Raw genomic sequence first — 26,841 nt, 5'->3', positions numbered from 1 at the left:
GCTCTAAGAAAGCTCCCGGCTCGAATCCATCTGTCATGTTCCATCTAATGCACACGCTTAGGTCCAGTCTGTTGAAAAGACAGCACTGGATGGTGCTGTAAATGCTAACTCAGAACAAAATCAAAATCAGAACCAAGCAAGTCCAAGCAAGAATGATCGACTAAGTAGACGGCACTCCTGAAAAATATACAGGGTCCTTGGCAGATAGGTGGCATGCCCTGTGCTTGTCACCATGGAACCATTAGCATCCCTCCCTCCTGCAGAGGTGTGCTGACCGGTAAGGCTGGCAGACTAAGGTCATAACTCCTCTGGGTCAATACAGACAAGGCTCTGGCCTGTTAAACCCAGAACAATCACGGGCAACGGCTTTAGATGAAACTAGAGCTAGTGACTGAAGAAATGGAAACTGCAGGAACTTCAGAAGTAGTGCCATCCGCAGAAGCCCCGTGAGCAAGACTGAGGAGCCGGGGGTGGGGACTGAGTGTGCAGACAGAGAGAAGCCCAAGGAGAATGGGGCCGGCAAAATGGGCTGAAGCCACCAGGCCAAACTTTGATGGGCCCAGCCTGCATTAGGTGGTGTTGAAGGCAAAGAAAAGGGGCTGGTGGGAAGAGCCCACCCTTCCTGGAGCAAGTGACAGACTGAGGATTTGGCTTTCGGCCTTGTGTCACCTGCACCGTTAACCTGATGACCAGAGGAACTGTGGGTCACCCTCCTGACCGGAAACCATGCCATTGCAGCTGGGACAGGCTCCTCTGCTTTCTCCTATATCCTGCACGACATCTGCAGGAGCCCCTCCCCATTAGGGTTAGGATGCCCTTTGTTCTACACACGTATACCATGGTACACAGGAACAGGGAGGCACCGCATGGGGCACATCATTACCATGCTGCTTACCACTTACGTTACCAACACATTGAACAGGCCTCACTTAAGTACTAGGAACATTCCGGAGACCAAGGAGGACCCAGGTCTGTACCTTCATAAGGCCAGGTCTTAATTCCACCTGCAAAGGCACCTGAATGCTATGAACTGGCATCGCACAGAAAGCGCCAGGTGTAGCAAGAACCCAAGCCAGCTCTCAAAGGCAGCAAGAGTATGATACGTAAGGTGTTCTATACGTAAGGTGTTCTATACGTAAGGTGTTCTATACGTAAGGTGTTCTAAATTGTGACTCTATAAAGTTGGGCGGAACATCGTGGCACTCCAGCTGCAATCAGGGCACTCTGGGGGCCGGAAGACACGAGCCTGATGACAGCCTGGACTATAGATGGAGTCCCCGCTTCTAAGTACATAGTAAAATAACACAGTTGAGAAGCTGGAGGTGGGGTGCGCACAATTATCCCCCAATGAGAGCTGAGCCAAGTCCTTCCCGTGGGAACTGATGTGGCAGCAATGACATCTGTATTTGCCTCTGGCTTCCCAGCCCTGGTGTCCTTTTTTTTTTTTTTTTTTTTTTTTTATTATTATGTATACAGCATGTATGACTGCAGGCCAGAAGAGGGCACCAGATCTCATTACAGATGGTTGTGAGCCACCATGTGGTTGCTGGGAATTGAACTCAGGACCTCTGGAAGAGCAGTCAGTGCTCTTAACCTCTGAGCCATCTCTCCAGCCCCCTGGTGTCCTTTTAAGAGTGACCTGGGGGGTTAAAAAAAATACCTCATCCCCATCCCTTCTGAGTACCCAAGCCTTGGCAAGTCCGCGTGGCCACATTTCACAGCCCTCTGGGAGGGCAGTGCAGCCAACTTTGAGAAGCTGCTCCCTGAGCCTCTGATATCCTTGCACCAGGCTTTCTTGGGTTCTGCCGCTTCTGGGGTGCCCCTCACTGTCCTGGCAGCCTGGCAATGGTGGTGGTGGCAGGTACTACCCTGGTTCCAACTCACCTTTCCTCAGCTTCCCAGCCCCCCCCCCCCCACCAGGTGCCCAGGGGCCGGATTTCTGTTGCTATCAATTTTATCAGGCTTTATGACGAGAGCATACTATGATATAGGCTTAATGAAGAATTAGGGGAGTAAAGCAGGACTGCACACAGAGGCAGCTTGGAGGATCCGGGAGAACGTTTTCTTGTCAGCAGTGAAGGTAAAAGTGGTTATTTAGTGAGTCAGAGATGCTAGAAGCCCGCTTAAGAACGGCCCCTGCCTGGTAAGACCATGCTGCCCTCCGCTGGACAGTTAAGAAATGAAAATCGTGTTTGTAATTACCAGATACCAGAGACCAAATGCGTTTCACCTTTAAGTAATCTAGTCTCCCGTGCTGTGTAAAGACAAGGAGACTAGCATTTGTTTGGTTTGACCCTTTAAACAGTGGTCCTCTCTTTGCAAAAAGTCACAACACGTGGCATTCACAACGTTTGAGTCCGAGTCCTGGTCTGAATGTGTTTTCATTTGAGGCTGAGTTCTGCTGATGATGTGACATGTGACAGGCATCGGGCCAGGGACTGTGTTACACCGGTGAATGGGTGGATACACCCCTAAGGATTTCACCTCATACAGAACAGTTTAAAAGGAAACTTACATGCAACAGAATTAAGATTCCTTCTCTCATTTCAAAGACTATCTGGGGGCCTGTAATGCCCCTTCACAAATTTCTAGCTGGCAAGTTTCCGAGCCAAGACCCCAGAATCCCTTTCAGGAGGCACTTACCAACAGTACTTCACCAGATGAACGCAACCAGCCAGAGAATTCCCATGTTGGAAAGAGCCCGGTGATGGCGATGTCGGGTGCGGCAGGGAGGACCAGTCCTGGCAAGAGGTCCCTGCCCAGCACTCCGGAGTTTCAGATGCCAACATGGGGCTTTGGGGAGAGCTGCGTTGTGAGCCCAGATTTGTACCCAGCTCATTTCTCTCCCAACACTGAACAGCTGATGGCAATGTCAGCCTGGTGAACAGGCTGCCCTTCTTCTGAAGGGGAAGATGCTAGAACGTGAAACCTCGTAGCCCCCTACAGGGGCTGCTTTTCTTCAGTGGGCGTGTTTGTTTGATCAAGGAATGGAAACACCTGTCAACAGCACCGCCTACAGCACCGTGAGTAGTCCCTCCCCATGCAAAACAGCCAAGCTCCTCCCCACTCCGCCTGCACCTTTCAGGCCTCTGCCTGGCTTATAATAGACACCAGATGGCCATTACTGCAGCTGTGTTCACATACTCATGGTCTGAGGAATCCCTGGAAAGCTCAGGCAATTAAAACTTAAGCATTTTGTGTGGATTTAAGGTATGCAGCATAGTGTCTCTGTCTTTTTGGGCAGAATGTGTGGAGCACAGCTTAACCCTGCTGCCTTCAGGCTGTCACTTGTGAGCCTCTGCTTCTAAGCTGGGCAGCAGGAACTGTTGTTAGGGGCAGGACCCAAGCGTGTGGCCCAACACATCACCATACACCTACTCAAAACATTATGAGAGTTGTATGTATTTTTGACTCAGTCACACAGTTCTGGAGTATACACATTGTGGATGACAATGTCATACTTCAAAGTCAATAGCTTGGGCACACTCGTCATCCACTCTGCGGTGCAGATTCGGGGCTGGATGGTGGGCCTGGCTAGAGGCCTTTTCCTGGCTGGTGGTATTGTCGCTGTACCGACACTAGCTTCCATGATATTGGCTGATACTGTTTCTCTGTTTTCTGTGTCCTCCCAAAGGCTGTTGGGTTGCTCCACTGTACTAGCATTTTCAGAGTATCAAGGAAGCTGGTTAGCCAGGTAGGGACATCCAGGAAAAGGGGTGTTTACCCACAAACCTGGTTGAAAGAAAGATTATGCAGCCTGCTCCAGGGCCCAGTGGCTGGGTCCCCTTCCTCCAGGGTTAAGATGGGCAACACTGGGGGTGCAGAGCAGACTGAGCTGGGAACCCCCGCCCTGAGAATTTAACTTTGTATCACTACCTTCTTGCAGCCACAGTTCTGAGCATCGGTATTTCTCCATGCCTGTGCAAGGATTCTAGTCATGGGCAAGGTGCCAGTCAAGCAGCTCCTTTGATGCCAAGACAGTTGAGTTCTGTACTGTCCCCAAGAGGGCCAAACGGCACCAACTCCCTGAAGCCACGGAAAAGAACTTTGCAGCATCTGTTAGGATAACTCTGCCTGCCCTGCCTGCCCATCAGTGACTTGGCCTCCCTGGGAATCACCCCACCTCCTGATTAGACTAGAAACTTCTTAGGGATCAAACAGTGCCACAGTTGTCATTGAAATTGTGTGAACGATAAGCCTAATCTTTTCTTGAGTACTCAGGATGTGTTAGGCTCCGACTTACTTGTATCCTATTTAGTCCCACAGTCCTAAGAGTTAAATCCCATCACTATACTGTGTCAACAGCTGAGAAAACCAAACTCTGCTCAAATTTTAAGAGTTAAATCCCATCACTATACTGTGTCAACAGCTGAGAAAACCAAACTCTGCTCAAATTTGTACAACTAGGAAATAGCAGTAAGGTCTCAGGTCACAGTGCCACACCCTGCCAGCCCCTGAACCCCCCAAAACTGCTTCAGCGGAGTTGTGTATTGTTCAGCAAGTGTGAAAAGGCCATGTAACACATGGCTGAGGTCAGGGGACAATTTTTTGTTGATTCAGTTCGCTCCTTCCATCTTTATACCTGTAGTGAGTATTGAACTCAGGGCACTAGGGTTTCCATGGCACCTTTCCCAGATGAGCCATCTCACTGGGTCCATGAAGCTTATTTCTAAGAATCTTTGTCAGATTGTAGAGGTTTATTAGAGTAATGACAACCATAAATGATTTTTTTTTTGAGACAAGGTTTCTCTGTGTAGTTTTGGTGCCTATCATAAATGATTCTTAAGCAAATATCTATTTGTAATTTAACAAAACCCGAGAAGCCACCCTTCACCCACTTTAGATGTTAAAATAACCAAGGTGTGGTTGTGATCTTGACTGCATGGATTCCATTCTAACCTTGAGATCTTTCTACTGGAGTGTCCTTAAGCCGGCCAGCCCCTGTCTAGGAGGCCCTGTTCGGTTTGGGTGCATAGGCACGTGCAATGTGACAAGAACTTAAGCACAAAATACAGGAAAGAGAAGCAATTTATTCTTTAAGGATCTTTGAGTGCTGATGGGCGTGGGGCCAGGGTGATGGTGAGTGGTCACAGAACAAAGTTCCGCCAGCAGGTCGGTAGCAAGTGCAAGAGGACCTGGGGGCCACGCCTTTATTAAGGTCCTCATGCATGCTCCTTGGCCTTTCAGAGAGACTGGTTGGTTTAAAGAAAACTCATGTGAAGTAGAAATCATTTGGTCTTGGGTACTAACCATTAGGTTTGATTATGGTTAGCGGCTGAAAATGAGATTGTGGTCAGTGAGATGAGGAGCCAACCCAAAGAGGAGGGGATCTTAACTCAGCTAAAGGTGACTGAGCAAACATGGGTCTCAGATTATGTCAGACTTAGAAATGAGTGTTGAGCCAACACATTCCTGCCTGCTGCCATTTTGCTAAGCGTGGTTATGGGTAGCCTATGTATACCTGGGCCCCCGCCCCACCCCACCCCACCCTCACTCAGCTCGATGTTTAGAAGAGGCAGGCAGCAAGCTGGTTTGGGTCAGCTTGAGAGGTCTCTAGCCCAGGGAATCTGTACCTGCCTGCCTGACACTGACTCAAAGGGACCATGAGCTGGAGGACTCTGCCAGAGATCTGGGAAGTCTGATGTCCAACTGAGCCCCAACCGCTGCTTAGGTGTTTAAGCAAACATTCTCAACATGGTCATAAACAGGACCAAGTAGACCAGCATGAATTAGCTAGCTATTAGTCACACAGAACAATTATAGTTCTAGTAGCTGGTATTGTCTAGGAACTCTTGTGGAGCTTATGGAACTGCTGGATGGGATGGGAATGCTGCAATCATGTTTACTGAAATACTTCCCTACGTGCTACTGAACTTGTGGCTTTCATGACTGTTGTGAAGAGGTCTCAGAAGGTATTTCTGAGGAAGGCATGATGTTCAGGAAGCCTGAAGCTTGGGGACATACAAGTTGTAAAGTGTGACAGTATTAGCTCTTTACATCTAAGCAACAAATGAAATATTTTTTGATGTGAAAAATAATGACGAGCCAGCTCTTAAGATTGTTTATGGAATCTATTTTTATTATTAATAACTCTTTGTCAGTCTGTGTGTGTGTGTGTGTGTGTGTGTGTGTGTGTGTGTGTCTGTCTGTCTGTCTGTCTGTCTATATTTATGTATGTAACAGCCAGAGGTCAATCTTGAGTGCTGTTCCTCAGGGGATCTCCTGGCCTGGAACTCAATGGTTAGGCTAGACTGGCTGGCCAGCCACGGATCTACCTGTCTCACTCCAGTGCTGGAGTACAAGGGCAAGTCACTCTGCTCGCTGTTTTTGTGGGTTCTGGGGATCAGACTCAGAATCCTCACGCTCGCAGGGGGAGCACTTTCCTGAGTCCTCTCCTCCATCTTCTTTCCATTCTTTGTAAATGAAAATGTGCTCTGCTGCACGTACATTTCCCTTAGACCAACAATATTTCTCTCAAAATGGAGAACTCCAGGCTGGAGAGATGGCTCAGAGGTTGAGAGCACTGGCTGCTCTTCCAGAGGCCCCAGGTTTGATTCCAGCACGCACACGGAGACTCCCAACCAGATGTAACTCCAGTGTCAGGGGACCCAACAACTCTTCTGACCATAGGCAGCAGGAATGAATAGACACACATCCAAGCAGAATTTCCATGTACACAAAATAATAATTTTAAAAATTCAAAATTGGGAACTGAAGGAAAGAAAACAAACAAGACAACCAAAAACCCATCCCAAACCCAGTGATAAAGACATCTTCTTTTTACTTTTACTAGAAATTAAAAAAAAAAAAAAAATCCAGAAAGCAGCAAAAGCACCTTTGGTGAATGAGTATGCAAACTTGTCCGCAGGTTTACTTTCTGTTAGCCAAAACTCCAAGAAGCCCTTAGAGAAGAGTGAGACGGGAAATTAAGTTCAGACAACCACACTGTCAATTAGTTTATTAGGAACTCATCCTTAGCTGCGCCGAGCTTTCGGAGAGCACCACTGTATAAGTGGATGTGGCTACACGTTACTGAGAACGCCCTCCAAGCTGAGACCCTGTGGATACTTACATTACTTACATGCTCTTTGACTAGGAAGTAGTTAGTTACAATGACAAGGTACAAAAAATAATAAGCATGCAGCCCTTTATTTAGTTCGCAAGGTCTCTGCTTACAGTTCTGTATGTTACATGGCTGTGTTATACAAATACAGTTATTTACAAAACCACTCGAGCTGTGCAAACTTGGAGCTTTTTGAAAATGTATGGGTAGTCCTATTTCTGCCCATCCCGATAGAGAGACTCTTAAAGCATGCATAAAAATTAACTTTGGTGTGGGGAAACTACTCTATGTGCTATCACACACAGTATTTTGATGTCTATTTATATTTATATATTTACAAAAGTTCCTCAGTGTACAGAACCGTACAGAAGTGTACGTTTTAAAATCCACAATGTAATAGTGTGTGTGTTACCAGGACTAGGAAAACGTAAAAAGGGGTTAGACACCGCAACAAAAATCGCTACAGAACACTAATTCTTTTTTTTTTTTTTTTTTAAGAAAAAAAGGAAGAAGAAAATAAAAAGAAAGCAAAGAAAAAGAAACAGGCTTGCTTGGGCTAGCAGATTATTATCATACATACTTTCGAGCAGTGCAAGAGTTTGCTGACTTTCTTCCTATGGGCTGTGTGGGAGCTCACTGGCTCAGGGTCTGGCATGCTACTTTCAAATGTACAATGCTGTAGTATCAAAATGTTTTGGCAAAAAAGATCTTGAAAGGAACCATGAAGTTTCGACAAAAATAGAAATCTGTAATAAAGCTAAATAACACTAAAATAAAAGAAAATATCATAATATATGCTTTACAATTTATATAGTCACACTTGTGTATCTCTCTGTTCACCTCTAGTCTCCGTAATGAAAAATATTTTTGTACAAAACATACTAAAATTCTGGAATCATACATGTTTTACATGCGTAGTACAGCTTGTCTCACACATCTCTTCACTCCCACCATACTCTCTTTTTTTTTTAATAGCACATGCTTTCTTCATTTAATAGGTATTGAGTCTAGACAGTAAACACTATGTAAGTACAAGAGCAACAGTGTAGAAAAAACAAGCTTTACTGCAATCTATGAACTCAGTATTTAGCACATACTTTGCGTGAAGCCTTGAACAGCACAACAATATGGTACATTCTCTCGTGAAAACACTTGTTCCAGACTGCTAAAAGTTAAAAACAAGAATGTAATTCCATCTTGTGCCTAATAGGATCTGGCCTTTAAGAAGTTTCCTTTGCTGTGGATGGGGTGGCTTTGCTTGAACTTCCGTTCTGTGCTTTGTAGCTGGCGAGGCTAGGAGTATGGATGGTCCTGACGCCCCTGGCACCTTGATTCAGGGAGGTAGGGGAGGCAGGGGAGGGAGGGGAGGAGGAGGAGGAGGAGGAGGAAGTAGGGGCAGCTCGGCCATTTTGAGTCTGCAGTGCAAACGAAAGGTGATGGCCTTTACCTGCATGAGGCGGGCTCTGAAACTTTAAGGAGCCATTAGAGACAGAGGGGATGAGGGAGGCGGAGGGAGTGGACCGTCCTGCTTGGGGGCTGAGAGGGGTACAAGCAATCGATGGTTTAGTAGCAGGGCCACTGAGGAGGTTAGAGCTGTCACCACCAGCAGAGGGTAGAGAAGTGCTTTTCCCAGAGCTGGGGGAAAGGGCTGGAATCTTAGAAGCAGGTAAGGAGGGGGAAGGAGGCTTACAATCCCCACCAGCTTTCTTAGCACTTCCATTAGCCTGCAAACAAAGATGGCGGGAGACACTTTGTCAGAAAGCTGGTAACACGATCAACAACGTACAGGGCCTGGCAACACAGCCCTCCTGAGAATCAGTCAGCCACAGAAAAACAACATACAGTCCGAGGCCTGAGCTAAGTTTTGTGCTTATCTGGACCTGGCTGAAACCACCCCATGCACATAGCGAAGGAGGTACGGAAAGGACAGAAAGGAAGACCACACACATCACACATTCCACGGGCATCCCCAGTGCCAGTCAGCCATGCATGGGGATCGTGATTGGGGTGGGGAGTGTGAATGTGCTTCTAACATGGGACAGTTAATGGGATTTTAAAGCAATGCAGTCAACACAGATGTTAGTAGTGGCGACTTAAGAGCAGTCACAACAGGTTGGTTTGTCTCTGTTTCCCAAGAGGTTTTGATGAAGCACTACATTCCCCAAAGCAACCGCCACTGGCTTGGCACCATGTGTTAACAGTTAAGAGCTGGAGTCACAAATGAAAAGATGTTTTATTGTAAGCATGCAAGAGTGTGGTGAGAAGTTTAACAGAGGTTCTTTTTAGACCTTCTTCATGCCCCCAGATCCAAGATGTCTATGGAAATGATATCTCACACAGAAAACACAGTATTTGGTATAAACTAAGTCAGCGACTGGCTTCTTAATCGCAATAGTGTCCATCCAAAATTTGGTTTAAGGTAAAACTACCTGACGGTATTGGCGGGGATCCTGGAGTTTGGATTGTTTGCTGGGCTTATCCAGGCTTCCAGGTCTGTTCTTAGAACTCATGGGGACTGGCATCCGACTTGTCTGTGGGGTGGTGCTGGAGCCCTGTGGAAGGACCAGTGAGAAAGGGGAGACAAAAAGAAGATGGTGAGCAGATTGTTACAGAGACAACCCCACTATATGCAGAGAAGGTCAAGTGAGAAGCTAGCGCCCTACATGCAGGACAGACCCAGGAGACACCAACTGGGTTAATCAGAAGAATCAAACAGAATCAAGAGCTCACTACTGATCAATTGGATTTTAATGTGAGTACCAACAGCACACGGCTGACCCAGCTTCCTTCTATGGACCCAACACCAATCAGCAACAGAGGCACAAACAGAATTGATTAGCTGTTAGACATTTGTTGCCGTTGTTTTTGGAAGGCGACGGAGAAGGGAGGAGAGACGGGTACATGACGAATAGACAAAAACGCGAGCCACCTGAAAGGAAGCGATTAAATCACAAGACACCTTTTGCTACTGTGATTATGACAGGCTTAAGAAGCAGCTGGATCTTTCCATTTTCTACAGACCAAGATACCTTACGTGAAGCTGAAGATATGGACGTGGGGGGCTCTGGGGCAGGGGGCACTTCATCCAGAACTAGCAAGGACCGGGGAGAGACCTCTTGGGCTATGTGGGGCGAGCTTGCACCACAATCTCTGTTGGAAGAACATGGGGTATCAACTAGGGCCCTGGGGCTCATTTCACTGATTGTATTTTCAAGTTGCCTTATGGTCTGCTCCAGGCTGTCCAGCGTTTTGTAAGTATTTTTCCTAATTTCATCCGTCCTTGAAGTCGGAGATGTGCCTTCGAGACTAGGCTGTTCTTGTCTCCTCGCCACAGTTTTCAGGGCATCTTCAGGCTGTGACCTGGTGATTTCAAACCGCTTGGCCTCTTTGTGCTGTTTCAAAGTACCATCCTCTTCCTCTTCCTCGTAGACCACCACCTGCAGGGTTTTCTTTCCCGTTTTCGTGCCTGTGCGGATTGCCTGAGTAAGAGCAGCAAGTTGCTTTTTAGGGAATTTGAACTTAAACTTTTTCTTGGGGCTTTCAAACTGGTCATCGGCCATGTCACACTTATTTCCCGAGTCTGGAGAATCTTCGGAGCTAAGCTTTCTCTGCTCGGCTTTATGAACTTCCTGCTCTCCTGGAGTCTGACTCTCTGCTGCAAGAGAGTGGGGTCGTGATTGTGTCTCTGCCTTTTGTCCCCTCCGACCACTTCCCGAGTCAACCTGCTTATGAGAGGTTTGGGAAGAGGGCTGGACTCCAGCGTCTCCATCTTCCTCCTCTTCTTCCTCCTCGATCTTTTCCTCTGTCATCATTCTCTCCAGTTCCTCATCACATTCCTCAAAGATAGTTGAAAGTCTCTTATACGCAGATCGGATGTCCATGGGTTCATCAAAAATGATGATAACTGGCTTCTTGTCTAGACACACGACTGGCTCTTCAGCTTCAGTCCCTTCTTGCTGAGAGGTTGTCTCTTTTCTCCCATCAATATTGACTGTCTGTACATCTTGTCCCTTTTGGCTCACAATGTCATGGACCTCCCCACTGGACAGAACCTGCACAGCGTTTTTGGTGATCATGAAGGCGATGTTATCAGTGGCTATGTGTTCCTCACTGGGAGAACTTGGAGTTGATTCTCCATCCTCAATAGTGTTCATGTTAGCATGCCTACCCACCTTGGATCTTAGGACAACCTGGCCAAGGTCTGTCATGAGAACATCGTGATCTTGTGTTTTGGCCTCATGAATACTTAATTCTGCTGATCTAGGTGGGGGAGGAATATGACTCTTATCTGTATTTTCCTGTCCTTGTTGGCCTGCCTCTCTTGTCTTTCCATAATTCAACTTCTGATTGTCGGTGTCAGGAATAACACACTGTAGTCCCGAGACCTTAGGCCCTTGGTTGAGTTCACCTTCCAATGAATTCATGCCAGTGGAATGAAAATTGACCTTAGGCACATTTTTCTGGGAATAATTTCTACTGTCTCTGAATAGATTCTTATTGGGTGTGGAATTGTCCTCCATGAAGGTGTCACCTCTACATTCTGGTGTTCTTGATGTGTCAGGCACACTAGTCACCACTGTTCTTTCCCACTTGGGAGGGCCACTAGGTCTCAGAGCCCCTGCAGTAACCTGAGAGGCAAAGCGGAGAAAGGAAACCACACACATTAATCAGAAAAGGATCTGCAAGGGGAGGTAATTAAACTGCATAGCATCAGTTGGAACCCAGATATGGCAAACTCACCTTTTGAGATTCCACTTGGGGGCCATTTTCACATTCAACATCAGATTTTCGTACATCTTCATGGAAAAATTCCAAATTCTGGTAGAATAGTGTAGGACATGTTACTCCACAAAACCACATGCTCCCCAAAGTGGACTATAACTATCGTTCAGTTACATTTCCAAACATGCGTGTGGCCCAAGCACATGTGTTACACAGCAACCAAAACCCTACAGCTCTGTTTACCTGGGACTGTTTTGTCCTCCAACCTCCAAAACTGTCCTGTATTTGTACAAGATGAAAGTCTCCATTAGTGGAATATTTCAAGTATTTCCAATTTCGTGGGGGAGCAGGGAAGAGGATAAGTGGAGCCATTAACAACTGTCTTTTCAATGCCTGACTGTCTGTGATCTTGGCAGACTCTAAAACCAGAACTGTAGGAAGCATACTGACTGGGTGGTGGTGGTGGGGAGGGGGCAAGCAGTGATTAGTATTCTGATACACATCTGCCTCTTACTGATGTGACTTTGGACACATCCTTTATTTCACATCTCTGTACCTCAGGTTTTGGTTTTGTTTTGCCTATAAACTGAGGAACAAGAGCAGAGTTTTAAAATGTCCCTTCCGACTCTTTTATGGAAGTCAGCCCCTAAGGAGTTCTGTTTGGGTTGACTGTCATACTCTGGGATGAAAAACATTTTTCTTCCGTGGTCCAGTGACAGGCTGAAAATGTCTTTGCAGGTTATCAATGTGTTCAAATAACCTTCCAACTAATAACAGCCCCGAGGATTACATCTAAATTTGCAGTGATGATACTTCCCAGTTTGCAGCCATGTAGTCCTCAACAACAGAGACACGTCCTGACAAATGTGTCACAGAGTGATTCTGTTGCGCAAGCATCTGAGTGTGTGCTTACATTCACCAGAGGTCTAGGCTACCATTGTGCTTGGCCTCAGGATGCTCGTGACAGACTCAACAAACCAGCACTTGAAGCTGATGCCCGTGTAGCACAGCCTACTGTGTTACGGTGACTTTTGGTTTTCACATAACTAGAAGTCTACTCTAAGACGCTGATGAAAAACATAGAAAATTTCATAGACCAGTGACAGCTTTTGTTATCCTTATCCCATCAGGCAGGGGAGGGAACTGTCTCTTTCACACATCAGCACCGAGTAGACCTGTGTAGACCACCACAAACCACCTCAGCACGACTGTGCGATGCAGATGACTGCCGTCAGTTAGGATCTCAATGAATGAGCCACCACTGTAGACGTGGTCTGTCGCTCACCAAAATGTTATGTTACATGGGGCATGACCGTAATCTAAAAAAAAAAAAAACCAAAGTGGGCGTCTGAGGCCAAGATGGTGGCTGTGATGTCATAGTCAGTTTTTATTCCCTGCATTTTATGATGCAGCTTTTATTCTCTATATTTTAAGAAATAAAGATGTTCATGAGGGTCTCACTAAGATTCAGAATGGAGGACCCAACAGCAGTGAGGATCCAGGTAAGCAGAGGATTTCATTTAAAGGCACTATGTTCTAGCCTGGCTGTATGAGTAGCCCAGGCCCTGTGTATCCCTAATATTAGGATACCTTCTCCTCACAGGGTACTGCTGCTGGCCCTTCTAGCTGTAAAACACCAAGAGGAAGTGATATCTGTCACAAGGTGAAATACAGTCCCAGTGAACTGTTTGGTTAAAACAATGACAATATCACAAAGCACAATAACCCAGGCTGTGCCAAAGTTAACACGACTGCCCTGGTTCAGAGTGGAAGGAATAGTCACACACATTCAAGGAATAACACAAACAACACAGTCAGCGTTAACCACACGGAACACCATTAGTGACCAAGAACGAGGCGCACTCGCCGCCAGCCACCGCCGGTTAACCTGTCTGCTCCCCCTGGAGTTTCTCCAGACAGGGGCAGTTCTGCTGCTGCAAGAGGATGTGAGTTTTTCTGTGGGATTTGAAATTCAGATTATAATGCAACTGATGTAGCACATAAAAGGTTTAAAGGAGGATATTAAATGAGGATCCAGCCCAACGTTTCAGTTCCAAACATGGAGCTAGTATATTTCACCAGGACCCAAGTAAAAGTTGATTCTCTGAATCAAAGAAAGGATTGGATATGTGTAAACTCAAGTCCCCTGCCAGGCCCATTTACTGGGGGTGGGGGAGGGTGGGGGAGTGGTGGGGCTGGCATCTGCACTGGTTGGTAAGGGCCACACCATAGCCACTATTAAATATTTCCAGTCTCACCCTGTAATACGTGTATTCGAATACAATTCAGGTGTGGGACTACTCCAGCAGCAAGTAACTAAACTGAAGACTAGTTTAGATTTCACATGGACAATTGTATTTAATCAATGGGCTAGACACAAAAGGGAATAAATGCATCAAAGCAAGCGCATGAACTTCAGGGAAACTTGGTCATAGTTGCCATGGAAACTGACAGTGATTTCTTAGTCATGGATGGTCACAATTTTGCGTGAAAGGCAATCAACCTTATTTGTTTATGAGCCCATGATTTAGATGACGTAAATGGCTAGGGAAGCATGCTCCATGTGAATGAATAATCAACGGAACAGAGACCCAGTCACGAGGAAACTGTAAGTGTGGAATACCAGGCTGGAGCTTCATGAGGGTAGGAGGAAAAACAATGGAGAAAACATTTAAGTTAAGGAAGGGCAGATGAATAGGCCACAAAGAGGTTAATAAAGGCAAAAACTGGGGGGTAAGACTGATAGTTCTGGTTATTAGGAAGTGATTCATCTACTGAGTTAGTTTATGATCCAAAATGAGTACCTAACCTACAAACTCAGTGTTGGGTGCTCAACAATGACCCACTGGCATTCCCATAGCAAACTGCTTCCAATCTGCTATCAACAGGTGTGGACTTCACACTGTCAGACAAGAACCCAGTGCAACATCAGAGTCAATTAGAATAAGTCTGCAATGAGACAGTGGGCCTCACAGAGGACCTTTGGGAGGTATGACGTTTCCAGTTAGTGTTCTAGAATGGTCACATTGGTCCAAATACAACGTACCATGCCCTGCCAGGGGGCTGCTACAAATTAGTAGTAATAAAGCCATATAGGAAAGTTCCACACACTGAACAAGCAGCCTATTTCTGGGGTGATTTCATGGGTTTAGTTTTCTGCATGAGACAGCTTGTTTATCATTGTCTAACAACCTGCTGGTGTAGAAAGACACCCTCTGCCTGCTGACAGTTTCACCCGTCTACTGGGGGCAGATCACTTCACATCAGGGCTCTGTGATGGCGGTGGGCCAGAGCTGAGCAGGTCCCTTGAAGGCTGTTGCATTTGCCCTCTGTGGTCTGATATATTTACCTCACTGGGTTTGCTTATAGAAAAGCCAAGGGTCCAGGTGGAGTAGATAGAAGGCCACTTCGCAGCTTTTTTTGTTACGATTGTTTCTCTTTATTTAAAATAAAGTAGTGTCCCTCAGTTCTGAAATGTAAGGTTTCTGGTGGCAAATGTTAGGACTTGAATTGGTTAAACTTTTTGTCCTTAATTAAGGTTAGATGGCTCTAAACCCTCAAATCCCAAATGCTCTAGATTCATCCTCACACTGTAGCTCTGATGCTGGTGACCACAGCTGTCTCCTCAGCATGGATGGATGCTTTGCTACACAGCCTAGACTCCTCTTCGAAGTCACAAGTATATTATTTTAGCATTAACGCTATACTTACTAATTTTTAAAAATATACCTAAAAAATTGGCAATAATTTGCAAGAATCCTGTTTGGCATACTTCAATGTATATACAGCTATGTTTCCATGATTCTTAACTTCCATGAGATATGTTGAAAATGAGAAAAACTTGCACTTACTTAGTTATTATTTCTGGGTTTTGTTGTTGTTGTTTCTAATGAGTTGGTCTAAAACTCTTGGAAGGTACACATTCTCTACTTGGGGAAGCCATTGCGTTGGTTTTGCCTACGCTATTGTGTGGTGTTCACAGGGAACAATGCTTACTTTGGAAACCTGAGCCAGATATTTATATCTCACTCTAAACCTGTATCTCTGTTAGTCAAAGAAGAAGAGGGACAGAGCACTACGGGAAGGTCATGTGCAGGAGGTCAAGTGCAATAGTGCCGTGTTAGTAGCAGAGCAGGGCAGGGCAGGGCTGTCTGAGTGTGTGGTAAACAGATAGCTACCACGTGTTACCTTCTTCTCCTTGGGTGGGACTGTGGCGCCTGGCCTAGTGTCTTTAAGGTGGCTGTCAGCTCGGGACTGCTCAGCATGACTGTTTGGATTTACATCCATAAGGGAACACTTCTGGAATGCCTAAGGAATTAAAATACTGAAGTTAACAGGGGTCCGAGTGTATGGAGCAGAAAAGAGGCAAGAATCCAAAGACATGGGGTCCCCAGCCCTGGTCCTGAATGCAGGCTCCTGCTAGGAGGCCTATATCCCACAGGGCCTCAAGCAGGCCTCTGGCTGAGCTCTAAGCAAAGCTTCTTTATAACGATGAAATGGACAGAGCCCTAAACACTATTAATACCCTCGGGCTGGAGGTGTGGCTCAGTGACAAGCACATGCTCGGCAGGCATGAAACTCTGGGCTCAATAGCTAACATCAAAGGGGAAAAAATGCTCTCAGGTGCACCTGATTTGACTTAGTGTCACTTTTTGTCTTGACCTCTTCATGTTGGTACATATATAAACAAGTGAAGAAAAGATGAAAAGATAGCTTTATGTTCTTCATTTCTTATCAGCTTTACTAAGATTATAGGAAGAAAACTCGCAAGACATTTTAAACTGAAAAAGTAATAACGCACACCTGTTCACTCTCTGAAACAGTTACAGATCTCACGCTGCTCTGCTGCTCATTTCCAAGCAATGAATGCTTTTTAGCACCACGTGGTCCTGAATGGCCAAGGAGCGGCCGAGCTCTGGATATAACTGTGGGGCCAGCAGCTGGCTCGCGTGAATAGGGTCACGTGAATAGAGACTAGTTCGTAGATGAAAGAGCAGCAGTACCGCTTCTGTCTGTCAGATGACGGGGTTGGGGACATCAGGAGAGTCTCTTGACACTGACCTGTGGAGGTCAGCTGATAGCTCTGAGTCCAGTGCTGCTCAGCATCAGCAGTCCTCATGGCTATGCACTCAGCAGCCAACACAACCTACCAGCAGCACTGCCACACCTCACTTAAGAGAACTAGGAAACAAGAGTCTCTGGGTTGTGGGCATTTTCCACACAAACGCTCCAGTAACTCAAATGTGCAGTTAGCATTCAAAAGGACTCAGTGAAACGAATAATCTTAAATCATTGCCTAATAGTCTCTCTACGTCAAATGTTGACATCTGGAAATACTTCAGTAGGCTGAAAGAAGAAGTTGTGACTTTGCCAAGTGAGCATTCTAGCATCTGTCCTAACATCTGGACAGAGCTGACAACAGGGACCCTCTTCTGCCTTCAACGCTTGTCGCTCTGTTTCAGCCATCTTTGCCCTCCACGCTGTCTGCTCCTGTGAAAGTGAATCCTGGCTTGTCCCAGATGTGCCTGACTTGTCTCCAGGCCTGTCTCCTGAGACCATCTGCTATGTCCTTTGAGCTGTTAGAAGTTACATTTCCACACCTGGATTTTCTTCTGATGCCTACTCACCTGAACACAGGACCCTATTTAATGGAAACTACCCTTAGAGGGGACTGAAGAATCTCTTTGCCATGCCTGGGGTCCGACTCAAGAGCACACACACACAAACTAGCTGGACCTACAGAGCTAGAGAATTTCGGTCTTTATTATAAATAGCCACTTATAGAACAAGAAACCAGATACCAGATAACCCACTTCCTGGAAAGGGATCATCACAGAAGACACTGAAGACAGAGGACTCTAAATGGTCATCTCGCATAGAAGCTAGAAGTGTCTATGACAAATATATGGTTTCTACTGGAGTGCTAAGATTGGAACATTCAAACATCTAAAGGTTGCTAACTATAAATCTGTTTCCTATCAGTTAGTTTCTGACCATTCTAAGGACGCACGGAGTCTGCTTGGCGGAGGGCTTGACCCAGTACAGTCTGTGAGCTTGGGCGAGTATTCAAAGGGTTCACCCCACAACGGAACACTCAGCAGTCCCATTTGCCTTATAGGATGCAAGGAGCTCAATTTGGGCAGCTATTACCATGGATACCACGAAAACCAGGGTAGACTCGCATCACAAAATTGACACGGTTTAAAGTTTTCTCCGTTCCATGTGAAGAAATTAGATTCACTGGTCTGTACCAAACCACACAGACAGTGGTAAAAAACAAAACAAAACAAAACAAAAAAAAAACCAGCATGTTTTGGAGTCCCACAAAGGGTACAGTATCTGAGAAGCAAAAAATGTCCCATAAAAAGCAGGAGTCAAAAAAGTCCAGAGTTTGGTCTAGGAATTATGTATGTATCTAATGAGAGTTCTCAGGACATGCTTGTAGCGAAAAGTCACATTCATGACAAGAACATGGGGTGGTTTTGGGTATATACCCTGCAATCCATTCTCAGTCCTAGCAGATAGTTGTGTAATTAAATATATATATATATTTATATTTTATATATATATATTATATATATATATAAAATACTCTCTAATAGGCCAAGGAAAATGGAAAAAATAGAATATTCCTATCATCTACAGCTAGGGAGGTCTGCAACTGATTTTTCTATGTAAACTTTACAGAATTGTTTTAAAAATGTTCTGTATCCACACATCTTCTGGGTGCCCAGAGAAATGGCTGGCTCTCATCTTGGGAAAATGGAGGGAAGGATTAAGACACAACTAACATGTGCTGGCTCCAGCGCCCTTTACCAGCCTTGTCCAGTTAACAGACCTATGGGCTCCACAGCCTGAGAAGCCCAGATGAGAAGGCCAAGAGCCAATGGCCAGGAGTCACCTCAGCTACATACCTGGAGTTCTGCCATGATTTTGTCTCCTTCTTCTTCTTCCTCCTCATCCTTGGAGGAAGAGGTAGGGACTGGTGGTGGGGATGGGGCCCAGGCTGAGGCTGGCTCCTCTGTGGGACATTTTGTGGCTCTAGTCTGTGGGGTTGGCCCAGGGTCTTCACTGCTCACCTACAGGGGTTTAAACCACAGATATTGGTGTAAGACCCTCAGGTTAGACTTCATAGATTCTCAACGCCTCTTTAGCTCTGGCTCTTCTTGCCAAAAGGCTGTTTTCTTTCCTTGCATTTAGTTTGGGCTTGTTTACATAAGTTGTCACGTTGGTGAATGGTTTGAAGAATTATGAAATTGTAAATCCCCCACATTTACAAAAGGCCTACCCCACATTGCATTTCCAATTGGAAATGTGTTTTTTTCGTTTAACACAAGGGACAAGGCTTTCCAAGTTAAGTGTCAGCTAAGCTCAAGTGACAGCTTTTTATACAAACACCACAGCTATGTCTGCTGATCTGTTCTTGGTAAGACACTCACTCTAGTTTACTGATATCACACCAGGGAAAGTGGCTGGTGATCCTCATTTCATAGTGTCCCATTAAAAGTCACATAAGGCTAGCATCCATGGTGCCCAGGCTAGTCCAATAGCACTGGCTGACATTCTCCATCTGAGGCACTTTCTGGAGATCTAGATGAGTTGAATCACTACTCCCTTTTTTTTTTTTTTTTTTTTTTTTTTTTTTTTTTTTTTTAATGTTCAGACAGATAGAACTGTCTACACCCAGAAACCAGTTTGCCAAGACTCAAGCCATCTGACCTTAGACACGCTCTCCTTTCTGCCGGTGTAGACCACATCGCCAGACCTTGTGGTGGTGAGTCCTGACCCAGGAAGGTAGCTTCTCCGAGGGGGTGGGGGTGGAGGAGGGGGTGACTTTCCCCCTAGCTTGTCCAACTCCTGCTCTGAATTTGGAGAATCTTCTGGAAGAGAGTATGCCATTTCAAAGATAATCTCTTTTGGAGATACATCTGTATACAAATGCAATGCAATTTGACGTACAAACTCTCTCTTCTTGCCATAGACAAATGATTAAGGGTACAGCCTTGACAACAAACTGAACTTAACTCCCAGAAAGCCCCTGCATATGTGACCTCCCTTCCTGCTGACTCAGTTCTCTCATCTCTTACACACTACCTACAACATACTACAAACAGGCTTTCCTGGGGTGTTCTGGGGGATAAATGACAAATGACATCGGCTTATTGTGACTCCAATGCAAACTATTAGATCTATTATTAAATGAATATCTTAGTATATACAAAAACTGAGGGGGCACCAGAAAAGTGACAAAATTGGGCAACTAGAGGTAAGTCCCAAACCCTTTGCCAGGCTCCGAAGCCTCCAATCCCAGCCTGAAACAGTATATCCTTAAGAACTGACATAGCTCTGGGATAGCTGAAGAGGGGAGAGGTAGAGAGGAAATGGGGACAAATCCCAGCATCTGGGAGGCAGAGACAGGCGGATCTCTGTGAGTTTGAGGCCAGCCTAGTCTACAGGGCAAGTTCCAGGACAGGCTCCAAAGCTACAGAGAAACCTTGTCTCGAAAAACCAAAAAAAGAAAAAAAAAAAAAAACAAAACCTTGTATATAGACTTTCGTTTCACTAGTAAAAATGCATAAATGCATACAATGACATTTGTTATACACACACAACACACACACACACACACACACACACACACACACACACACACACACACGTGTAGAAACCAGAATTTACAGGTGACCGATACACATCCTGGGTGACCTGTATATTAGTGAACTATTTCTGATAATGGTTTTTTGTTTGTTTGTTTTGTTTTTTTAAGTAGGAAACAGCAATATACTAAATGAAAACATTCATGCTGGTAACAGAATAATTTATGCAGGAATTTTTAATTTATATTTACTTGTGGTTTCTTGAGACAGGGTTTCTCTGTGTAGCCCTGGCTGTCCTCAAAGTCAGAGATCCACCTGCCTCTACCTCCCAAGTGCTGGGATTAAAGGCCTGTGCTACCACTGCCCACTGAGAATTTTTTAATCTGAAGGTAAAAAGTGAAAATGAGACATCTTTATTACAAAATGTGTGCTATATTTGTGGTGCATAAATAAGGAAAATTTATGAGAATTATATGAAAGACCAACAGACTGTGAGAAGACTAGTAATAGGGGAGGCAGTTATACAAGGCAGAAATGTAATGAGGTGGGTCAGAAATTCCAGCGATCTGAGGAGAAAAGCCAGCTTTGGAGAATAATGACTCCTCCAGCGTCTTGACTTCCTCGGGACATTTCTTTTGTAGAGAGATTGTATTGCACATGTGTGTGGGAGTGTCATCTACGGCCTGCACAAAGAGGTCAGAAGACAACCTTCAGGACTGGTTCTCCCCTTCTACTGCTTCGGTTCTGGGGATGAACTCAGGTTGTCAGGCTTGGTGGTGAGTGACGTTGCCTGCTGAGCCACAGAGATGCTTCAGAAAGCGAGCTTATGTGTGTGACAACCTCTGATCTGAAGCCAGTGAGCCCGCACAGCTCTGCAAGGCCTGCTGTGGGCTGGCCCTCACCTGACAGCTCCAGCTTGTCCACCGTGGCTTCGGCTTTCGGCACCGGGCCGGAAGCTGGGGGCATCTCCAGGTTTGGGATTGACTTCATGATGTTGGCCTGAGCTTCTTCCAGTAGCTTCTCAAACTCTTTCCCGTTATAGTGTTCCAGATTTTGCCTTTTTTCTTCCCATTTCCTTTCTGCTTTCTGAAGGAAAATAACAATTGCAGATAGTTTAAAAACTAGAGAGAAGATTTAGGTTAGAGATTTCACACTGAAGTGTCAGAGGGGTATAGCACAGTTAAAGTGTTGATGAGATGATGCTCTGGTCCATCTGAGGCTGCCTGCCATCTTATGTCTGCCGTACTGCCCAGACCCATCAAGCTGCTTCAGCCTTGTGACACTCATCCACAGAAAAGCTATCTCAGAAGCTCAAACCTACCTCTTGACAATCACTCATGATGTACTTCTGCCAACACTAAATTAAAATGGGTATGGATGTTGCTTTCAAAGGTGTTTTTTACTACTAAACTGTGTTTTCTAAATTTAGCTTTCATTGCAAAAGGGATATTTAGACAAACAGAAACACAAACCCAAACACTCACTAAGAACCACATTAAGAATCTATGTCCTGATTTTACAATGCACTCATGTATTGAAATATCATATGGTACTCTATTCATATGTACAATTTTATGTTTTTATGTATCAGCTGCAAAAAATAAATTAAGGTTAAAAAAATCCTTTGCCTCAATTCTAATTCTGCCCAAGACACTGCGGGACCTCTGGGTCATCCTTTTTTTACTTATAAAATGGGAAAGGTATTGTTTTAGATTGTCTACAATGTGATCAAGTTTCATCATAGAGACACATTCAAGTATTTTGAAAACAAACAGAAGCCCCACTTCCACCACCTGGTGCTGACCACCTGGCATACACTTGGTGAGCCACAAACAGGCGAGAGCCTCGCTCACGGCTGACCCAGAGTCTATGGGGGACAGTAAGGATCATTGAATGACTAAAACACACCTGATCTGTCAATGGCCCAAGTAACAGAAAGGCCCTGGGCCTCCCTACCCATGCAGAGGGCATTTCAGGGACAGCGCCTAAGTGTCCTTTCACAATGTGAAATGCACACATCTTATTGATAATCGTGCCTACCAGGTTTTTAGTAGATGTTTATAAAATACAAGTGTTGTCACACTGACATCCTTTAAGTAAGGAAATACACACGCCCCACCCCCACCGCCAGTGCTGGGTGGGGATAGAGTCATACTCCACCCATCACCTCCCATCCCTTCTTCAATAAGCAAGTTTTAAATAAGTGACATGGATCAGGACACAGACACTGCAAATGTAATGGAAACCTCCCCTTGTCTAGAGGCCACACGACTGTGGCTATGGCAGTTTTAAGAGGTCATCCCAACACACCTGGAGTTATCCACTGGTGACATGTAAGACAGGTGAGGGTAGCTATGACCAGGCAGCTAGGGACAGAGTGGAGGAAAGGCTCTGGGATTAGGGGAGAGTAAGAGCTGGGGAAGCAAAATATATTTAAAATAATATGCTCTTTTTTTTTTTTTGTATGGCATTTGACTTATTTTCTCAGTGTCGGGGAACCCAAGAACCAGCATATGCTGAGCCAATGCTTTGTTGTCCTTTTCCCACACCAGCATCTTACTGTGCAGCCCAGGCTGCCTCCAACTCACAACGTTCCTACATTAGCCTTTCAGCTACTACAACATAGGCATTCCCTACCACGGCCACTGCTTCATTTCTATCCGTAGACTACTACCATAACTTCCCATTGGCCCCCTCAATTCCACTTCCCATTGGCTCCCTCAATTCCAGACCCACAACCTCAATCGACTCTGGATTTTCTAGAGATACCATTTTGAGAACTCACTCACTGGTCAGACTTTCCGTGTTCTCGAATATCTCTAAATCACACCCCACGGACCTTGTACTGGCTTCCAAGTGCTCCCAGATCACCACACGACCAGCTCCACTGGTTCACTCCCAGCCTGCCTCCTTTTCCAGCTTTGCTCTAGCCCAGGATGCCCTCCTCAGCATCTTGTCCTGGTCAGGTGTCAACTTGACACAAGCGAGAGTTATCTGGGGAGAGGACCCTCAGTTGAGAAACCGCCTCCATCAGATTGCCTGTAGGCAAGTGAGTAGTGTTTTCTTGATTAACGATTGCTATGGAAAGGCTCAGCCCACTGGGGGCTGTGCCGTCCCTGGGCTGGTGGTCCTGGGGTATATAAGAAAACGGGTGGAGCAAACCCCGGGGAAGAAGCCAGTAAGCAGTGCTCCTCCGTGGTCTCTGCTTCAGTTCCTGCTCCGGGTTTTTGCTTTGAGTTCCTTCCTTGACTTTCCTCAGTGGACTGTGACCCAGGATATGGAAGCCAAATAAACCCCTTCCTCCCCAAGTTGCTTTTGGTCATGGTGCTTATCACAGCAACAGAAAACAAACTATGCCTTCTCTGTTTACCCAGATTCTGGTGACTTCCGGATGGGAGGCAAACCCTCTCCAAGCTCGCCTTTAGCATGGTGTCTCCGTGTGCACAGGCTCAGAAAACTTAGTGCCTCATTTCTCTGTAAGCTTATATTCCGCCACCTCGGGTGGGCATACGAGATCCCAGATCAGCTCCCATAGGAGCTGGTAGATGTTTCCTATCAGGTTTTTCCCCATGAGAGCCGGTTGCTCAACATTTACCAGCATACCTCTGACCCATCTTCTTCCAGGTTAGGAGTCATCCTCACACCTGGTGACCTTTCCCTCAACTCTACTCCTGTATTCTGTTTCTAGAAAAATCTAAACACAGACAACAACAAAACCCCTACATATCTATAAAAAGCTATCTTTAGTCACAATGTATCTTTGATTCATACTGCATTCATATGAATACAGTCCTATTCATATATGTGCACAATACATATGCATACATTGGCATTTAAATATGCAGCAGTCAGAATATACACTCCCTGCAGGAAAGGGCATGGGGTTGTGAGAAACGGAAATAGGACTCTACCTCAATGGACACTGCCCTGTTCTTGGCACTCACACTGTGGATTTCCTCAATGAACAAACTCTGCATGGAGGAACCATTCATCGGGGTTTGAGGGGACTGGGGGGCTGGAGCCGACTGCGGTGCGGAGGTTATTTCCTGTGTGATTGCTGTGGGGCTGGCTGTATGGGAACCAGTCCCTCCGGGCAAGTTCTGGGCCGGGTTCATCAAGGCTGAGGAGTGCTGGGAAGGCTGCATGACCACAGGGGAGCTCTGTACATGGTGAACCGTCATGGTGGACAGTGGTACCACTTCCGACTTCACATCACCAGGACCTCCCGTGCTGCTGTGAAGGGGCTGCCCAGGCACATGGACTGTCTCTTCCTGATGCTTCAGGACTTCTGCAGCTGTAGCCTTCTCCATGGCGACATACTGGGCAGCTTGGGCTGCATCTGTGCCTTTCAGGAGCCCATCAGTGACATGCCTAGGATAAACCATGCACAATTGTGTTAAATGGGGATGAGTGTCTCTTCATTCTCTCTCTGTGGTGTATTTGAATGCCATGCGTCAGTATCAGTTTAGGGGAAAATATTAAAGAACTCAGGAGTAGCTCAGGGGTGAGGGTTACCCTGGCAATGCACCAAAGCCGTACGGGCTTTTGCAGTTCTTCAAAAGATTTTGTGTGCGTATGTGTGTCCGTCCTCACACACATGTGCCAGGGTTCACATGGAGATCAGAGGATAATCTGTGGACTCTCAGTCCTTACTTTCCACCTTGTGGAAACTGAGGCTGGATTTCATTGCTGCTATGGATGCCAGCATGGTCATCAATGCCAGCATGGCCTGTGAGCTTTTGGAGACTTGCCTGTCTCTACCTCCCATCTAGTAATAAGTGTACTCATGCTACTGCATCTGGTACTACATGGGTTCTAGGGATTTGAACTCAGGTCCTTATGCTTTGTGGCAAGTGCCCTTACACAGTGAGCCATGCCATCAGCCCCAGGAGATGGTCTCTCTTTTATGATAACACTGTTGTACCCAGACTGAGACTAGTCTCTCACTGCTTGGTGGTGGTAAATGAAAGTGAACCCATGTTTATCAACATTCACTCCTCCACCTGAACTTGGCCTGTGAAGCCCTCAAATACACTCAATTCTCACTCAGAAGCTTCTAGAAGCCTCCAAACTCTTCTTGGATTGTGAGCCATGTCAGCCTGTCTCTCACCTTATTGCTTTCTTTCCCTTATACCTTATTGCTATTTTTTCCTTTACATGAAATCAACCAAGTATTTCAAATTCAAGGCCAACTGTGGCTATAAATTGAGGTGTGTTTTGTTCCCCATCCTCCCGAACATGCTATGCCAATGTTCTACAGCTGATTTAAATCCATGTGCTTGGGTTTGGAGACAAAGTCTGTGTAGCTCATGCTGACCTTGAACTTGTGATCCTCCTAAGGGCTGGTGTTATAAGCATGTGCTACCTTCCCTAGTTCTTTGGGAGTCATTCAAAGTTATGTGTCTATTTTTACACAGACTGCACTGGAAAAGACGGTGGTCTTTGGAAGTACACACCCTGTGTTTGAGTATCAGTTCTAACATGTTCTCAAATGCCAGGGACATTGGCACTTTGAGTCTCAGGTACTTCTGTAGAATGTAATGATGACAATAAATACGACACCTTCTTACAGCTGGGTGGTGGTGGTGGCGCACGACTTTAGTCCCAGCACTCAGGAGGCAGAGGCAGGTCGATTTCTGAGTTTGAAGTCAGTCTGGTCTACAGAGTGAGTTCCAGGACAGTCAGGGCTGCACAGACAAACCCTGTCTTGAAAAACAAAGACAGTGCCTTCTACGAGGAGTGTGTGTTTGGGTTACTACTATAAAGTTATGTATCAAGAAATGTCAAGCCGGGCGGTGGTGGCGCACGCCTTTAATCCCAGCACTCGGGAGGCAGAGCCAGGTGGATCTCTGTGAGTTCGAGACCAGCCTGGGCTACCAAGTGAGTTCCAGGAAAGGCGCAAAGCTACACAGAGAAACCCTGTCTCGAAAAAAACCAAAAAAAAAAAAAAAAAAAAAAAAAAGAAATGTCAAACAGAGGACTTGATCCCCACATTTTAATTAGTTTTGCAATCTCTTCTTATTAGAATGCTTTCTCTTTTTTTCTGACTTGAACAAAGACACCGAGTTCTCTGACTTTCCTCTGCTACTCACCTCTGTGTCTTTTCTGCTTTTTACTTTACCTAGTATAGGCTACTTCGTCTCCAAGTCACTGAATATTCAAAGCGCCCGATCCCATCTTCTTCAAGACCTGTATTCACTGGTTCTAAGACAAATACTGAGCTTAATCACCCAGTGCTGGGTATGAAAACATCTTTTAACTTGTTTCCAGAGAGAAGAGAGAAGGGCCATTTCTTCCTGCCAGTCTACTGTTTTCCTTTAATGAGGTTGGCTTAGTTTAGACTTCATGGGCTCTCACATTTGGGCAACAGCTTACTGAAGAAGTACTTTAACCGGTCTTGATTGTAGTGGAAGAAAGAATTTACTTGGTAAGAGAAAATGAATGAACTCATGGGAAAGA

General features: G+C 45.6%; 1 protein-coding gene across 7 annotated transcripts in view; it reads right to left on the bottom strand.

Moving 5' to 3' along the window:
• Window positions 1-7,130: 7,130 nt before the first annotated feature.
• Window positions 7,131-26,841, bottom strand: part of Kiaa1217 (KIAA1217 ortholog) — a 309,925-nt gene continuing 290,214 nt past the window's right edge. For 3 of the 7 annotated variants that reach the window (XM_059263665.1, XM_059263667.1, XM_059263668.1), the window contains 9 exons: window positions 24,294-24,753; window positions 21,285-21,468; window positions 19,505-19,665; window positions 18,700-18,864; window positions 15,974-16,093; window positions 11,804-11,881; window positions 10,093-11,691; window positions 9,493-9,615; window positions 7,131-8,787 (listed from right to left, as the gene is read on the bottom strand). In XM_059263665.1, coding sequence (XP_059119648.1) covers window positions 8,284-8,787; window positions 9,493-9,615; window positions 10,093-11,691; window positions 11,804-11,881; window positions 15,974-16,093; window positions 18,700-18,864; window positions 19,505-19,665; window positions 21,285-21,468; window positions 24,294-24,753 — 3,394 coding nt within the window. In that variant the 3' untranslated portion in view covers window positions 7,131-8,283. The remainder of the gene's footprint in view (window positions 8,788-9,492; window positions 9,616-10,092; window positions 11,692-11,803; window positions 11,882-15,973; window positions 16,094-18,699; window positions 18,865-19,504; window positions 19,666-21,284; window positions 21,469-24,293; window positions 24,754-26,841) is intronic. The other 4 variants (XM_059263669.1, XM_059263670.1, XM_059263666.1 and 1 more) reach the window with 3 other exon arrangements.

This window comes from Peromyscus eremicus, chromosome 5, assembly GCF_949786415.1.
Source record: "Peromyscus eremicus chromosome 5, PerEre_H2_v1, whole genome shotgun sequence".
NCBI classification, from domain to species: Eukaryota; Metazoa; Chordata; class Mammalia; order Rodentia; family Cricetidae; genus Peromyscus; species Peromyscus eremicus.
The sequence above is the reverse complement of the archived record's forward strand: the minus strand, read 5'-3'. Positions and strand labels throughout refer to the sequence as shown.